Consider the following 18420-nt stretch of genomic DNA (forward strand, 5'->3'; position numbering starts at 1 on the left):
GTGGAAGGTTTGGGGGGAAGGCTGGATAGTGGAGATTGAAACTGGCAAGAGCTGGTATTATAAATAGGGCTTCCCTGTGGCTCACAAGGTAAAGAATCTGCCTGCAGTGCAAGAGACCCGGGTTCAATCCCTGGGTCAGGAAGATCCCCTGGAAAAGGAAATGGCAACCTACTCCAGTATTCTTGTCTGGAGAATTCCATGGACAGAGGGAACCTGGGGGACTGTAGATGGTATAAATGGGAGAGGCAGGCCCTGAGGATGCAAGCACACAGACAGACCCTCCTAAATTCCTTCTCCTCCTTCTCTGGTGAAGCAGAAGGGCTTGAAAACATCTTTTGATAAAGTGATGGTTAGTAAGACTAAGCAAAGGAGAGACAACTAATTTCAGTTCCCTTACAACTCTATTTTTTTTTGCCTTGTTCTGGTGTCACAAAGGAAAATCTGTTATATCTACCATCTAGTTTGTAAATCAGTTATGGGTTTATTTCTAGACTTTCTTCTATTTCAGTGTGATGCCTATCCTGTATTTTTTAGCCTGAAGATTTGATTTCTAGTTAACAGTAACCTTTCAACTGTTACCTGCCTTTGAGTTCCCAAATCACACTTTCAGAGGTGAGATTAAGTCAATGGGCATTTGTTCCTGAAAAGAGCCTTCAGAGGAAGCACAAGAGTTCACTGGGGAAGCGTGCCATCTCTCGGTGGAGGGGTCCACAGTCACTGGCGGCCCAGCACAGACGATACAGAAGCAGCATCAGGCTCGTGAGTAATGCAGACATCGACAGAAACTGACAGCCTATAGACATCGACAGCCTATTGCCAAAGACCTCTCCAATAACCTCTGCAAGGGGCTGTCCTGACTTGTCTTCTTAGGCACAGATACCTAAACTCTCCCCTTCCCCTTCAGCCAGAACGCCTAGTTACTAATTTATTCATTCAAGAGCCATCATTTAGCAGCAATGCGAGGACTGGAGATGTTTCCATTAGTCACACACAGTCCCTCCTTCTAGTATAAGCAGCCAGAGTGGGGGATGAGTGCGAACATTTGATTGCCACACCCTGTACTAAGGATTACGGCAAAGCTACATACAAGGCACAGGGGAGAGTGGAAAGGGGTCTCCTCTCACGCCCTCTCTGCCTGGCTTACAGGAGCCAAGGACTCAGGGCCCTGAGAGGAAGGGGTCTGAACTAAGGAAGCATGGCGTTCATGGACACTCCTGAGGTACTGTTGGTATTTTATAGGCTGAGTAGGTTTGTGTGTGGTGTGATAAACTGAATGTTTTTGTCCCTCAAAATTCATATATTGAAATCCTAATCCCCATTGTGGTATTAAGAGGAGGAGCATTTGGGAAGTGCTTAAATCTACAAGATAGAGTAGAAGGACGTGCACTTATATTTTCCTGTGAGAACTCCAAAATTACAACCCATTGCTGAACAACCATCGACAGGCGACTATTGGATCCCACAAAAGAAAGACACCTCACGTCCCAGGGTAAAGGAGAAGCCCCAGCAAGACAGTAGGAGGGGTGAAATTCCGTTTAGAATCAAACCCCATCCCTACCAGAGACGCTTGGAGGGCTCAAACAAAACCTTGTGTACACCAGGAGACCCCACAGAGACTGAGCCAGACGCCTCTGAGTGTCTGAGTGTCTCCTGCGGAGTTACGGGTCAGCAGCGTCTTGCCACCGGAGTAGGGGCTCTGGGTGCAACAGACCTGGATGTGGCGTAAGTCCTCTTGGAAAAGGTTACCATTAACCCTGCCATAGAGCCTCCAGAACTTACACAAGACTGGGGAAACAGACTCTTGGAGGGCACAAACAAAACCTTCTGCACACCAGGACCCAGGAGAAAGGAGCAGTGACCTCACAAGAGACTGACCCAGACTTGCCTCTGAGTGTCCAGGAGTCTCTGGCAGAGGTGTGGGTCGGTGGTGGCCTGCTGCAGGGATGGGGGCACTGAGTGTGGCAGTGCATGCACAGGACCTTTTGAAGGAGGTCACCATTTTCTTTATTACCTCCACCATGGTTTGCTCTCAGGTCAAACAACAGGGAGGGAACACAGCCCCGCCCATCAACAGAAAATTGGACTAAAGATTTACTGAGCATGGCCCTGCCCATCAGAACAAGACCCAGTTTCCCCCACAGTCAGTCTCTCCCATCAGGAAGCTTTCATAAGCCTCTTATCCTTATCCCTCAGAGAGCAGACAGAATGAAAACCACAACCACAGAAAATGAACCCAACTGATCACATGGGCCACAGCCTTGTCTAACTCAATGAAACTATGAGCTATGCCATAGGGCAACCCAAGACAGATGGGTTGTGGTGGAGAGTTCTGACAAAATATGGTCCACTGGAGAAGGGAATGGCAAAGCACTTCAGTATTCTTGCCTTGAGAACCCCATGAACAGTATGAAAATGCAAAGAAATATGACACTGAAAGATGAACTCCCCAGGTCAGTAGGTACCCAATATGCTACTGGAGAAGAGTGGAGAAATAACTCCAAAAAGAATGAAGAGACTGAGTCAAAGCAAAAAACAACACCCAGTTGTGGATGTGACTGGTGACGGGAATAAAGTCCGGTGCTATAAAGAGCAATATTGCATAGGAACCTGGAACGTAAGGTCCATGAATCAAGGTAAATTGGAAGTGGTCAAAGAGGAGATGGCAAGAATGAACATCGACATTTTAGGAATCAGTGAACTAAAATGGACTGGAATGGGTGAATTTAAAATGGACTGGAATGGGTGAATTTAATTCAGATGACCATTATATCTAATACCGTTGGCAAGAATCCCTTAGAAGAAATGGAGTAGCCTTATAAGTCAAGAAAAGAGTCCAAAATTCAGTTTTTGGGTGCAATCTCAAAAATGACAGAATGATCTCTGTTCCTTTCCAAGGCAAACCATTCAATATCACAGTAATGCAAGTCTATGCGCCAACCACTACTGGTGGAAAAGCTCAAGTTGAATGGTTCTATGAAAACCTATAAGACCTTCTAGAACTAGCACCAAAAATGATGCCCTTTTCATTATAGGGGACTGGAATGCAAAAGTAGGAAGTCAAGAGATATCTGGACTAACAGGCAAGTTTGGCCTTGGAGTACAAAATGAAGCAGGGCAAAGGCTAACAGAGTTTTGCCGAGAAAACGTACTGGTCATAGCAAACACCCTCTTGCAAAAACACGAGAGAAGACTCTACACATGGACATCACCAGATAGTCAATACCAAAATCAGATTTATTATATTCTTTGCAGCCAAAGAAGGGGAAGCTCTATACAGTCAGCAAAAACAAGACCAGAAGCTGACTGTTGTTCAGATCATGAACTCCTTATTGCAAAATTCAGACTTAAATTGAAGAAAGTAGGGAAACCACTAGACCATTCAGCTATAACTTAACTCAAATCCCTTACAATTATATAGTAGAAGTGACAAATAGATTCATGGGATTAGACCTGATAGACAGAGTGTCTGAAGAACTATGGACGGAGGTTCGTGACATTGTTCAGGAGACAGGGATCAAGACCATCCCCAAGAAAAAGAAATGCAAAGGGAAAAATGGTTGTCTGAAGAGCCCTTACAAATAGCTGAGAAAAGAAGGGAAGAGAAAAGCAAAGGAGAAAAGGAAAGATATTCCCATTTGAATGCAGAGTTCCAAAGAATAGCAAGGAGAGATAAGAAAGCCTTTCTCAGTGGTCAATGCAAAGAAATAGAGGAAAACAATAGAATGGGAAAGACTAGAGATCTCGTCAAGAAAATTAGAGATACCAAGGGAACATTTCATGCAAAGATGGGCATAATAAAGGACAGAAACAGTATGGTCCTAACAGAAGCAGACAATATTAAGAAGAGGTGGCAAGAATACACAGAAGGACTATACAAAAAAAATCTTAATGACCCAGATAGCCACGATGGTGTAATCACGTACCTAGAGCCAGACATCCTGGAATGCAAAGTCAAGTGGGCCTTAGGAAGCATCGTTACGAACAAAGCTAGTGGAGGTGATGGAATTCCAGCTGAGCTCTTTCAAATCCTAAAAGATGATGTTGTGAAAATGCTGCACTCAATATGCCAGCAAATTTGGAAAACTCAGCAGTGGCCACAGAACTAGAAAAGGTCAGTTTTCATTCCAATCCCAAAGAAAGGCAATGCCAAAGTATGTCCAAACTACTGCACAATTTTGCTCATCTCACACGCTAGCAAAGTAATGCTCAAAATTCTCCAAGCCAGGCTTCAACAGTACGTGAACCATGAACTTCCAGATGTTCAAGCTGGATTTAGAAAAGGCAGAGGAACCAGAGATCAAACTGCCAACATCCATGTTGGATCATTGAAAAAGCAAGAGAGTTCCAGAAAAACATCTACTTCTGCTTTACTGTCGATGCCAAAGCCTTTGACTGTGTGGATCACAACAAACCATGAAAAATTCTGAAAGAGATGGGAATACCAGACCACCTGACCTGCCTCCTGAGAAACCTGCATGCAGGTCAGGAAGCAACAGTTATAACTGGACATGGAACAACAGACTGCCTCCAAATAGGAAAAGGAGTACATCAAGGCTGTATATTGTCACCCTGCTTATTGAACTTATATGCAGAGTATGTCATGCAAATGATGGGCTAGATGAAACACAAGCTGTAATCAAGATTGCTGGGAGAAATATCAATAATCTCAGATATGCAGATATACCACCTTTATGGCAGAAAGTGAAGAACTAAAGAGCCTCTTGATGAAAGTGAAAGAGGAGAGTGAAAAAGTTGGCTTAAAACTCAATATTCAGAAAACTAAGATCATGGCATCCGGTCCCATCACTTCATGGCAAATAGATGGGGAAACAGTGAGAGACTTTATTTTCGGGGGCTCCAAAATCACTGCAGATGGTAACTGCAGGCATGAAATTAAAAGATGCTTGCTCCTTGGAAGAAAAGCTATGACCAACCTAGACAGCATATTAAAAATCAGAGACATTAATTTGCCAATAAATCTGTTTAGTCAAAGCTATGGTTTTTCCAGTAGTCATGTATGGATGTGAGAGCTAGACTATAAAGAAAGCTGAGTGCCAAAGAATTGATGCTTTTGAACTGTGGTGTTGAAGATTCTTGAGAGTCCTTTGGACTGCAAGGAGATCCAACCAGTCCATCCTAAAGGAAATCGGTCCTGAATATTCATTGAAAGGACTGATGTTGAAGCTGAAACTCCAATACTTTGGCCATCTGATGGGAAGAACTGACTCATCTGAAAAGACCCTGATGCTGGGAAAGATTGAAGGCAGGAGCAGAAGGGGATGACAGAGGATGAGATGGTTGGATGGCATCTCCGACTCAATGGATATGAGTTTGAGCAAGTTCCAGGAGTTGGTGAAGGACAGGGAAGCCTGGCGTGCCACAGTCCATTGTGCTGCAGACTCGGACATGACTAAGCAACTGAACTGAACTAGGTCATGAAGGCAGAACCCTCACGAGTGGGATTAGCACTCATAAATGAAAGCCCAGAAAACCATCATTCCTTCCTCAACATGAAGACACAGAGAGACAAAGGCGACCTATGAACCAGGAATCAGGCCCTCATCAGACACCAAATCTGCCACCACCTCAATCTCGGACAACCCACCCTCCACAGCTATGAGAGATAGCTGTTGTTCAAGCCACTGGGTCTGTGGTGTTCTGTGATAGCAGCTGGTACTCTGACACAACAGCCATGTCATCCTTTGCAACATTTTTCCTAGAGGAAAATTTACTGCAAGGTCCAAATTACCTACCTCAGAAATGAATTTCTACAATATAATTCATTTGTAAATGCATTTGTAAATGCATTTGTAATCTGCATTTCTCAAGGCTTCCTCTATTTTACCCAATTCACTCTCTTAAAAAAATATTAAGAAATTTCCCCATAGTATTATTATGTCTTCTGCTAAGACATGCCATCCACTAAGGCCTGTCACTGACTCTCACAAAAACAATAAATCTCAATTATATTTTCTCTCTTCACTGAGGCATTGGTCACCTCCTTTCTTTGAAGCATTAGATCAGCCAGGTAAAAGCAGTAAAACCCTGACTTGAGAAACATAAAAATGAAGACAAATTTCCTAACTCTCTCTTTTCTCCTCCTAACTCTTATGCACTAACCAAACAAGTTATTTAATTCTCTCTCTACCTCAGTTTCCTCAGCTATGAAATGGGGATAATTATGGTCTTACTTTATAGATTTTTTAAAATGAGGATTTACAAACCAAAAACACAGAAGGCTCCTAAAGACAGAAAAAGGCTGGTAGCTGATACATAAGAACTAATCAAGAAAATGAGACGTTGGTTATTATTCTTCACATCATCATCATCATCACGATCACTATGGAGATGGTTTTGGTCAGAAGAAAAGCCAACTTTAAAATCATCACATGTTGTTGGCCCTGGCAGCTGAGGTTGGCCTTTTGGACGAGGCAGACATAGCTGGACATGAGGCCTGGGCTATGCTACGATGCTCGGTACCTGGGAAACCGCCAGCAAGCTCACCTTCATCACGTCGTTGTACGCGCCCTGCACAGCCACATGCAGCGGGGCCATCATGCTGCAGTTTCGGAGGTTTGGGTTGGCTCCTTTGCTAAGAAGAAACTTAACGCTTTCCACCTGGTTTTTTCCTGCAGCCCAGTGCAGCGGGGTATTTCCATAATCATCCATCACATTCAGTACTAGAAAAAGACACCAAAATACAGGTGAGATGTTGCTTGGATTGTGCTCGGCACCTACTGCATGCCTATTTACTGCAAAGTTCGGTGCCAAGTGCCATGGTAGAGGCTTCACCTTCTTTAGAAGAAATAAAAAGATAGCTTCAGTTCTCAAAAACATCTAACAGACACCTTTGGGGATGCATGTCAGTGATGGCACTGACTTTGTCAAATGAGTTAGCTGTCAATCTGTAGGATCCATAGGAAATAGGTCTTCCTATTGCTACATGCTTTTATCTGTGCCATGAATTTGGGGATTTGTTGCAAAGCATTGAGCTTATATAAAAGTAACAACTCTACACCAGGCAACTCTAAGTTCCACGCAACCATTATTTCATCCAGCCCCCCAATAGCTCACAAGGGCCCATGACCATTTTTCAGAAAGATGAGGACTAGAGAGGTTCAAAATCCTGCCATTATGCAGCCAATAAGGACCTCTGTAAGCTGATTTAGCTCTTTGAATCTCAGTTTTCTCATATTCAAATTTGGTGGAAGGAAGGAAAGGGGAGGGGGAGGAAGAGAAGGAGGGAGCAAAACAGGTACACCTTGCAATATTCTTAGGAGAAGGATATCAAATCATGTCCTTAAAGATCTTAGTGGAGTGTTTGGCCTTTAGCAATGGTTCAAAAAAATGTTAATGAGAAAAAAGATGCACCACTAACAAACACAAGACTGGAATTAGAGCTTGTGCACCTTGATGCCATACATGGTTTCCACATATTTCTATAATACATCATCGTATTATTTACCCTGTGATCAGCATGCCCTTTGACACTGCGGGATTTACTTTATATTTGCTCTAAAATAAACAAGAGTGTCTGCTTTATCAACCATTTTAATTGGAGGTAGTATATTTTTATGTCTGAAGAGAAAAGGGAAAACAGCTCATTCATAAATATGACTTAAGGACCACCTACAATGCCATCATGCTGCAGCCATATTTCTCATTTCTCTCCTTTTTAACATTTATCTCCCCACTATCTTCTCTCGGTCACTCCAGTGGTTAATTCTCAACACACCGCCCCCTGCCCCCACATATTCTCTCTCTCTCTCACAGACATACTCACACATATCCCTTAACCATTCTGTCTGAACAAGACAAAGCACCACACTCAGCATGTTATTTAGCACCAAACCTCATAAAACTGCGGCCAAAACTTACAAACTCCCATTCATCAATTAAATAATGTGAATTTGGCTTTTACCTCCACTGCTTTTCAGAAATCATTTTCACAGAGGTCGGGAGGCCTTCTAATGTCAAGGTTATTGTGTCTTCTTTCTGTGTGATCTCTTTGTGATACCTGATCCTTCTAACTACTCTCTCCCTTGGCTCATGTGCCATCAATCTCTTGTGCATCACTGTCTTCACCATCGTTTTTCTGGCTTTTCCTCTGCCCTCTGACCCTGAACATTGGTGTTTTACCCTTAGCCACCTTCACTGGCAATTCCATGGTCTTCTAAAGGATTTTCATGCATTTACACAATTTGAGCTACCTCCTATGCAATACTGGCCCTGTGGTGTTGACCCTTTCCTTCTATATTTTTGGTCTACTAGATACAAGCTATTAGGCTACAAGTCTACTAGAAATTTTCAAGTGGATGTCCCCTGGGCCTTTTAACCTCAGTATGACCATATTTAAATTATCTCCTCACACTCACTTTTCTTCTGCTTTCTTACAAGCCTTCTGTTCCGGATGGCTAGACTATTAACCTATGTCCTAAATTAAGAATGTCAACATCAGTCCACCTTTTCATCACTTACTCATTACATTCAATCTTTATCAAGCACTTCCCACTCTACACGTGAAATAGTCCATGAATCCCTCCCTTTCTCCTTATTCCAATCTCAAAACCCTAGTGGATGCTCCATTTCTCTTTACTACTAAAATGGCTTTTTAACTGACCTTCATCTTACCTTAAATAATAATGGTCTTATTACACCACCTCACTGCTTAAATCTCTGTGGCATCCCTCTTCCTTATCAACTACAGCTGAGTTTCTCAGAGAAGGATGGGGGCATGAGGCTGGAGAGGATGTGACATCTTGGGGTGTCAATTTTATTCCACGATAAGGGGGCACTAGTGGCAAAGAACCCACCTGCCAATGCAGGAGACATAAGAGATACACGTTTGATCCCTGGGTCAGGAAAATCCCCTGGAGAAGGAAATGGCTAACCATTACAGTATTCTTGCCTGGAGAATCCCATGGACAGAGGAGCCTGGTGGTCGATAGTCCATAGGGTCCCAAAGAGACAGACACAACTGAAGTGACAGCATGCGCACACAGCAAGCAAGCAATTTAAGTATGTGATGACCTCAGTGGAAACAGTATATAAGAATACATGAAATATATGTGAATTTTTATGATCTATCATACAATTGCAAAGAAAAGCTGCACTGGCAGTGGGCTGTGCCAGATCCCTGCACTGTCCTCTGCAGTATTTCAGTGGAAAAGATTGAAGGGCACTGGCTGGAGGGAAGACCACATTCCTGAGTGAGACATTCAGGCCTTTTATAATCTGGAACTAACCGACACTCCAGAATCACTTCAGTCCACTCTTTCCAAATGAGTTTAATGGGATGATGGAATACACAGCACTAGCTATAAAGTTCTGTTACCTTCACAGGAGGATTCATTAACAATCAACTCCATCAGCTCCACTTGACCTTCTTCTGCAGCATGGTGCAAAGGAGAGGCATTCACATCATCATATTTTTTTAATCTCTTTTGTTTCTTCACAAAGTTTTGTAAACCGCATTTGTTTCCCTCGAACACCACCTAGAAGTATATAGAAAATTGTTACCTTAAATAAGCATATGTAAAACTTATTAGTATAATAAGTTCATCATTAAAAAAAGTTATCATCCAAACTAGTTCCTGTGCTTATGATAAAGTAAATATTTTTTTTCTGAAGAACACAAAATGCTTAGACATATAGAGCATGACCCAGAGCATGCATGTCAGTTGTGTTTGACTCGTTGCGACCCTATGGACTGTAGCCCGCGAGGCTCCTCTGTCCATGGGTTTTTCCAGGCAAGAATACTGGAGTGGGTAGCCATTTCCTACTCCACGAGATCTTCTGAACCTAGGAATTGAACCTGTGTCTCCCTAATTGGCTGATTCTTAGACATACAGAAAGAAAGTGAAAGTGTTAGTCACTCAGTCATGTGTGACTCTTTGAGACCCCCTGGACTGCAGTCCATGGAATTCTCCAGGCATGAACACTGGAGTGGGTAACCATTCCCTTTTCCAGGAGATCTTCCTGAACGAAGGATCGAACCCAGGTCTGCAAATGCTTTCACACTGATAAGCACATTAAATAAATAATTTGATTTTCTGATCCCAAACCTATATATGCTGTAGAAATAAAGGCCTTGAGAAGAGTTTCAAATTAAATGTAAGAGATGTGAGCTGAGAAGAAAATAAGTACAGTGAAAACACAGAGGCATTGTCTCTGCCAGGTGAAAAATGTGCTGAAACCACAGCATAAGGGATTCTGGTTTGATGAAAAAAGATTTTCGTGAATGCAAGGAGTAAGAGTAGAAGCTAAATTACTGTCCTTTTTTTGGCCTTCCTGCTGATAGTCAATTCCCATCCAATGTGTTCCTCGGTAATGGAACTAGAATCATATTGAAGGATGGTCATGTAAGTCTCTTGGTCAGTTATCTAGAATAGCTGCCCACTCTCCTCTGGAAATGAACAATCCCCCTCTTTTGACCACTGGGATTCTGAGCCAGGCCAAGTCAGGTCAGATGCAGTGCCTCATGGTTCTCTGCAGGCAGGAGGGGCTAGCATTTAGTTCAGTTCAGTTGCTCAGTCGTGTCTGACTCTTCATGACCCCATGGACTGCAGCATGCCAGGCTTCCCTGTCCATAACTGACTCCCAGAGCTTGCTCAAACTCATGTCCATCAAGTTGGTGATGCCATTCAACCATCTCATCCTCTGTCGTCCCCTTCTCCTCCTGCCTTCAGTCTTTCCCAGCATCAGGGTCTTTTCCATTGAGTCAGTTCTTCGCATCAGGTGGCCAAAGAACTTGAGCTTCAGCCTCAGCATCAGTCCTTCCAATGAATATTTAGGACTGATTTCCTTTAGGATGGACTGGTTTGATCTTGTAGTCCAAGGGACTCTCAAGAATCTTTTCCAACACCACAGTTCAAAAGCATCAATTCTTTGGCACTCAGCTTTCTTTATAGTCCCAACTCTCACATCCACACATGACTATTGGAAAAACCATAGCTTTGACTAGATGGACCCTTGTTGATAAAGTAATATCTCTCTCTTTTTAATATGCTGCCTAGGTTGGTCATGGCATTTCTTCCAAGGAGCAAGTGTCTTTTAATTTCATGGCTGCAGTCACCATCTGCAGGGATTTTGGAGCCCCCAAAAATAAAGTCTCTCACTGTTTCCACTGTCTGTGTACTTACTTACAGCCAGAGATCAAGACACTGAAAGGTTACACTGTTTGCCCAAAGGCACACAGTAAGGAACAAAGTTAGAATTTGAACGGAAGGTACATGGAATACATATTTTGTCTGACTGATGAATGCCAAAAATCCAACATACAGTGAAGACTGAAATTGTGATAGAGAAACTGTGTGATAGATAAGTTTCCAGATGATAAGAACAAACTTTGCAGGACAAGTTCCATAAGTTTTGGGCATAATTGGCAGTTGTCACTGGCCTGGAAAAGTATGATTCCAAACAGACATTAATGTCCACTGATATTAGGGGAGGAGCAAGGACTTTATGGAATATCTAAATTTTCTCTAAGACTTATTTTTTTCATGCTCTTTATATTCTTTATTATAACTGCACTGAAGATGACTTATCATGGATGACAATATATCTCTTCCTTGTGAAATTTAGAGGTGTTGATATTCTGCTTTTGATTCATTCTCACAAGATATGATATTTCCAAATTTACAACATATACAGTAATAAATTTAAAATGAGCTCTTTGACACAGATGTACAGAACAGACTTTTTGACTCTGTGGGAGAAGGCGAGGGTGGGATGTTTCAAGAGAACAGCATCGAAACATGTGTATTATCTAGGGTGAAACAGATCGCCAGCCCAGGTTGGGTGCATGAGAAAAGTGCTTGGACCTGGTGCACTGGGAAGACCCAGAGGGATCGGGTGGAGAGGGAGGTGGGAGGGGGGATCGGGATGGGGAATACATGTAAATCCATGGCTGATTCATGTCAACATATGGCAAAAACCACTACAATATTGTAAAGTAATTAGCCTCCAACTAATAAAAATAAATGAAAAATAAATAAATAAATAAATAAATAAAATGAGCTCTTCACAGAAGGAGGCTCTTTCTCAATGTCTCACCCCATCAAAGTAAGTGTTTACCTGAATCCATTAAGAAGTATTATAGCACTTGAAATTGATATGTTCTTCCAGTAATAATAAAGGAATTCTATCATCTACCCCACTGTATCAAAAAGAGCAATTTACTGGTCTACTCAGTGATGTGCTGTCAACACAAATCCAATTACACACTCTTTGACAGCCAGGCCTGGGTTCAGAGGCTCATGAGGTACTGCTGAGTTCACAATGATAAAAAAGCATCTAAATATTTTATACAAACTCATCAGATGTGCTGTCTGAATTTAGTTCACAGCATGTTACCTAGGCTTCGAAGAGATTTCTTTAAAGAAAGTACTGAAAGTCAAGGGTGTCATCTAGACAAGTTATTACATATTCAGATAATATAGTTTTCTACTGTCACAGGGTCACTTCAGATTCTTTCAGATTCTGAACTCTGTGACTAGATACAGAATGTAACAGACTAGATCACGTTTGTTGTTATTGTTCAGTCGCTAAGTTGTGTCTGAATCTTTGCGACCCACATGAACTGCAGCATGCCAGGCTTCCCTGTCCTTCACAGTCTCTCAGAGTTTGCTCAAATTCATGTCCATTGAGTAGGTGACACTCTCTTAACCATCTTATCCTCTGCCTCCCCCTTCTCCTCCTGCCCTCAATCTTTCCCAGCATCAGGATCTCTTCCAATGAGTTGGCTCTTCGCATCAGGTGGCCAGAGTATTGGAGCTTCAGCTTCAGCACCAATGATTATTCAATATTCCAATGAATATTCAGAGTTGATTTCCTTTAGGACTGATTGGTTAGTTCTCCTATCATGTTTAAAGAAGCTAATTCTGAGTCCTTTAAACTGGAGGTATCAAATACACCTGTTTTAGGTTGTTTTAATGAAATACATATAAGCAGTATGGGACAAGAAGGAAGGAAATTATTACAATGAGAGATTTTAACAAATGGGAGATTATAACTGTGAGAAGTAAGCAAGGAAAGTGTCAGTCACTCAGTCGTGCCCAACTCTATGCAACCCCCCATGAACTGTAGCCTGCCAGGTCCCTCTGTCCATGGAATTCTCCAGGCGAGAATACTGAGTGGTTAGCCGTTTCCTCTTCCAGAGGATCTTCCCGACTCAAGGACTGAACCCAGGTCTCCTGCATTGCAGGTGGATTCATTACCATCTAAGCCACCAGGGAAGCCCATGACAATGAGAAATTAAGACCAAATGCTAAAGTATTAACTCCCTTGAAAGAAAGTCATTGGAAAAGATCAAAAGCATCAGTCAGATGATTCATATTCCACATTTCTGATCTTGTAAGTTTTCTGCCATCCTTTGATTTTTTCAGGACTCCTGAGGTATTGTGTGTGCATGCTGGAGAAAAGGTTGTACACCATGTCTTCTTAATAAGGAAATCCTTAGAGTTCAGAACTCTCCAGCGTGCTACATGTGTTGGTTTGTAATTAGTCTCACTGCTGAGATTTCTACAGGATGATTTAAAGTCAGGTAACAAAATAAAATACATAAATCCCTCAATCTGCAAGCTTGACTGTGGTTTTCAAAAGCCTTAGATAACATAAATGCTTTTGTTGGACTTAGGCAAGAAAACTAAACAAAGACAAATACAAACATAAAGAAACTGAGACACTGTATTGCAGAATTCCTTCACTGATTATCTCCAGAAAACAAAGACCACATTGATAAGTAAAGAAAGTACAACTGGTGTGATTTTCAAAATTTAAAAATTTCTTCCAGTCCCTTAACGTTAACTCCAAAGATGCTATCCTAGTGTTTGACATTCACTCATAACTTCAGTTCTTTGTATTAAGCTAAAAGACCATAGTTATTATACTCATATTAAGGAGGAGGAAAAGTATTTAATCTGGATGTGCACATAAACTCACCTTGGGAGGCCTGGTTTGTGGTTTTACATAATTTTCTATGCATGCCTGACTCACATGCAGGATTAAAAACACTGTCTATTGACCTAAACTATTTAGAGGGCAACTTGGCGATTTCTACCAAAATTAAGCCCTTAGGTGACTTTTGATCCTACTAGGCCTTTAACATACTCATTAAGGTGCTGTAGACAGAGGAAGCCATATCTACATCCACAGACACTCAATCACGTGTTTAATAGCAAAACAAAACAAACATACACGTGCTAGTCTAGTAAAGTATGCCACATTCATACAAGGGAATATTATAAAGATGCTAACAAGAATGAGATACATCTCCAGCGGCTGATTTGGAAGTATTCTAAAATATATTCCATGAGCAAATCAAAGTGTAAATGATTTCACCATGCAAAGAGATTTGTGGTAGCGTTGGAGAGAGCTTTCAATTCTTTTAATGTTTAAAAAGAGATGCTTCCTCCTACTGACAACTTGAGGAATCCAGGGTGAGTTTTCTGAGCATCCGACAGCCTCCGCCCTCAGCGCCATCAGCCAGCAACCTGAACTGGTGCAGCCTTTTGGTCAGAGCGACTTTGGGAACCGAAAAAAAAAAAAAAAAAAACAAAAACCCAGAAGCCCCGTCCTAGCCCTTGGGACCTCCGGAAGACCACCTACCCCGCTTCGAAGGGTCTCCTCCCGCAAAGTCCCTTCCAACTGACTGCCCCAGGCCCTGGAGGAGTCCGCCCACCCGTCCTCCCAACCCCTGCAACACCTCACTGTTAGGTTCTGCTTCCATTTCCCTCCGCGAGACCAGCGTGCTTCTGAACCCCAAACACTTCTTGAGTAGCTAGCTCTCCGGCCGCCAGATTCAGCCAGCTAGCTGTTTGGTTCTAAATAAAATCTAACAAAAGGAGAACAGCACGCGCTCCAAAACTCGCTCCGATTTTGGAACCAGGCAGTTGCGGCCAAATGCCAGCGGTACTTTTGGGGTAGGTCTCCCCACGCGGCAGCTGCCCACCACCCAGCCAGAGCAGGGTGAACAAGCAAGCAAGCAGAAAGGTCAAAGCCGGCAGCAGCCGGCGGGCGCCTTTTGAGAACGCGGCTCCCGGAGCTTCCCACTTCCCGAGAAGGAAGCAGACAGCCCTCGCCTGGCCGGGTCCTCCCATCCTGGGGCTGCCCGCTAGGAGACTTCGAGTCGAGGAGGGTAAAGTCAGGAAGAGCCGACCCGCGCCCAGACTTCCGAGCGCGCCCGCCCGCGTACCTTGAAGTCATTGCTGTTGTCCTTGTGGTCCTCCACGCCCAGGCAGACGAAGTCCCGGGGCGCCTTCTTCTCTCCGGGGCGCAGCATCTTCCTCAGGCTTCGCCTCATTGACCACACTCCGGACGCCACCTGCGGCGGCTGCTCCCCACGGGCGCGGGCACCTGGGGCGAGACAGGCGGGGTGAGCCGGCGCCGGGAGCGGCCTGGCGCTGAGGACGCGCGCGCCCCTGGGTCGGCGCCGGAGCTCGGAGCTCTTCCGCACCCGGCGGTCCCCGGGAGAAAAGAGGTTTGCTCTGCGTGAGGCGGGGAGGACTTCTGGCCGGAGTTGCCCGGTTCAGGCTACTTGTAGGGCAGGAAGCAGGAGGCGCGCATGGAGGGGTGGGGACGCGCCATCGTGTCCACGCGCGGCCAGGGGGAGGCCGCGCCACGTGTGTCCCCGGGCGGTAAGCGCGACTGGCCCGTCCCGGCAGAAGCAGCGCACCCCTGAGTCTAGGTGTCAGGTCGGAGTGTCTCCACCGAATCTAGACTCATAATAAAAACCCTGAGAGCCCCCATCCAGTCCTGCAATCAGAGAGAAAGGAAGGGGTGAGCAGGAGGACGGACGGGGGAGAGAATGACGAGAGTGAGTGACAGTACACTGAAAGATTTTTTTTTTAAATTATTTAAAATTTTTGATTTATATATTTATTTAAAAAAAGAAGACAATCACAAAACTCAGACCATTCTTGAATGGGACAATCAACTCATGTAAAATGGGTGTAAATCAAAAGAATACCCTAGAATTTGAGGGGCTGTGTTCTAGTGCTTCCAGTTTTGAGATCAGTCCTGGCTTCTTGGAAACTAAGCAGAAAGTTGTTACATTTTTTAATGAAAGGCTTTTAGTTTTTTAGAGTTTTATTTTAGTAGAGTTTTATTTCTATGCAATGCAGAATTGACAGACCTCTGTATTCTCTCTCTTCCTGGCATGTAGTATTACATACAGTTTTGAAGTAATGATGATGTTTACAGCAGGTTTTGGGGGGAATGTTTCATTGATCTCTTAAATTATAAACACTACAAAATGTCAAGATTGTGAGATCTGACACAACTTTGCCTTCAAGAGTACTAGACTGTGAAACTTGTCATATTATGTTTAAGGAAGACTCGGAGTATTCATTGATGTTTAAGATTTTAATATTTCTGAAGGCCATTACAGTGACCTGGATATGTGCTGAAGGCCAAACTTAACATTTTTTTGTTTTTTGTTCTTTTTAACAAAAAACTATTTCAAATAAATCCTATTTCAACGCAGTGAAAAAAAAGTTTGTTGTGAGACTTCCCTGGCAGTCCAGTGGTTAAGACTCTGTGCTTCCAATGCAAGGGCCCTGTGTTTGATAGCTGGTGGGGGTACTAAGATCTCATATACCATGTGGCATAACCAAATTTTAAAAATAAATGAATAGATTTATTTGTTTTCCCAGCTAAGAGCCACCAGGCTTCAGCTTCCTGTGTTTGTGTCATTGTAGAAGGCTCTTTGAGCTGGGTAGGTTTTTAGAGAAACTTATCTTTCTAAAAGACAAGAAAGTGAAAGTTGGTCACACAGTCTTGTCCGATTCTTTGTGATCCCATGGACTAGCCTGCCAGGCTCCTCTGTCCATGGAATTCTCCAGGCAAGAGTACTGGAGTGGGTGGCTATTTCCTTCTCCAGGGGATCTTTCCAACCCAGGGATAGAACCCTGTCTCTTGCATTGCAGGCAGATTCTTTACCAGCTGAGCTACTAGGAAAGAAAGGGGGAGTGATTAAATCCTAGCCATGGCTTGAGGGATTAGAAGTCACTTTGAACCTCTGACCCCATTTCCTGTGCATAACAATACTAATCCCCTCAGGGACTGGTGTTTCAGCAGGACTAATAAAATGACTGTTAGATTATACAAGAAATCATGATGACTAGTGTCCATTTGTTTACCCTCAGCACTGTTTGAACAGGCTTATCTTCATGGGCCAGTGCTGAGTTTATTAATCAACAGAGCTGGTCTAATTGTGGAGTGGAAGGTGTCTACTCTCTGTGAGAGAGGCTAGTTTTACATCTACCAACAAATAATATAGCCACTGAAACTATGTTTGCCACATGTTGCCACTATGTTTCTGCCACAAGTTTAGAAAGAAAAAACTTCTTTCCAAGCAAATTACTCTGCATAGTCTTGAATTTAACTGACACTCTTTTGGCAGCTGGGGAGCTTCTCAGGTGGCACAGTGGTAAAGAATCTGCCTGCCAATACAGGAGACACAAGAGAGAGGAGTTTGATCCCTGGGTCCAGAAGATCCCCTGGAATAGGGAGTGGCAACCTGCTCCAGTATTCTTGCCTGGAAAATTCCATGAACAGAGGAGCCTGGCAGGCACAGGTTCCCAAAAACTCAGACATGACTGAGCACTCGTGTTCTTTTAAACACTCTGGATTGTCATAGTCACCTGTAATCTTCAGAACCTAACCTAAGAACCCTGTGGACCCAAGACCTGACAGAGAGCAGGCACTAAATAAAGGTTTGTGGACTGCTTGCCCTGCAGGCTCCATTGGAGAGTATTTAAGGGTAGGTAAGGCAATGCCAAAGAATGCTCAAACTACCGCACAATTGCACTCCTCTCACACGCTAGCAAAGTAATGCTTAAAATTCTCCAAGCCAGGCTTCAACAGTACATGAACCGTGAACTTCCAGATGTTCAACCTGAATTTAGAAAAGGCAGAGGAACCAGAGATCAAATTGCCAACATCTGTTGGATCATCAAAAAAGAAAGAGTTCCAGAAAAACATAAAACATCTACTTGTTTTATTGACTATGTCAAAGCCTTTGACTGTATGGATCAAAACAAACCGTGGAAAATTCTGAAAGAGATGGGAATACCAGACCACCTGACCTGCCTCCTGAGAAATCTGTATGCAGGTCAGGAAGCAACAGTTAGAACTGGACATGGAACAACAGACTGGTTCCAAATAGGGAAAGGAGTACATCAAGGCTGTATATTGTCACCCTGCTTGTTTAACTTATATGCAGAGTACATCATGCGAAATGCTGGGCTGGATGAAGCACAAGCTGGAATCAAGATTCCTGGGAGAAATATCAATAACCTCAGATGTGCAGATGACACCACCTTATGGCAAAAAGCGAAGAAGAACTAAAGAGCCTCTTGATGAAAGTGAAAGAGGAGACTGAAAAAGTTGGCTCAAAACTCAACATTCAGAAAACTAAGA

General features: G+C 43.2%; 1 protein-coding gene across 1 annotated transcript in view; it reads right to left on the reverse strand.

Annotated features, from left to right (window-relative positions):
• Positions 1–15708, reverse strand: part of TRPA1 (transient receptor potential cation channel subfamily A member 1) — a 56259-nt gene extending 40551 nt beyond the window's left edge. Inside the window, exons 1-3 of the mRNA XM_020907330.2 lie at positions 15194–15708; positions 9335–9494; positions 6505–6680 (exon numbers count right to left, since the gene is read on the reverse strand). Coding sequence (XP_020762989.2) covers positions 6505–6680; positions 9335–9494; positions 15194–15301 — 444 coding nt within the window. The 5' untranslated portion in view covers positions 15302–15708. The remainder of the gene's footprint in view (positions 1–6504; positions 6681–9334; positions 9495–15193) is intronic.
• Between the last annotated feature and the right edge of the window lie 2712 nt (positions 15709–18420).

The sequence above is a fragment of the Odocoileus virginianus genome, chromosome 15 (assembly GCF_023699985.2).
Source record: "Odocoileus virginianus isolate 20LAN1187 ecotype Illinois chromosome 15, Ovbor_1.2, whole genome shotgun sequence".
In the NCBI taxonomy this organism is placed as follows: domain Eukaryota; kingdom Metazoa; phylum Chordata; class Mammalia; order Artiodactyla; family Cervidae; genus Odocoileus; species Odocoileus virginianus.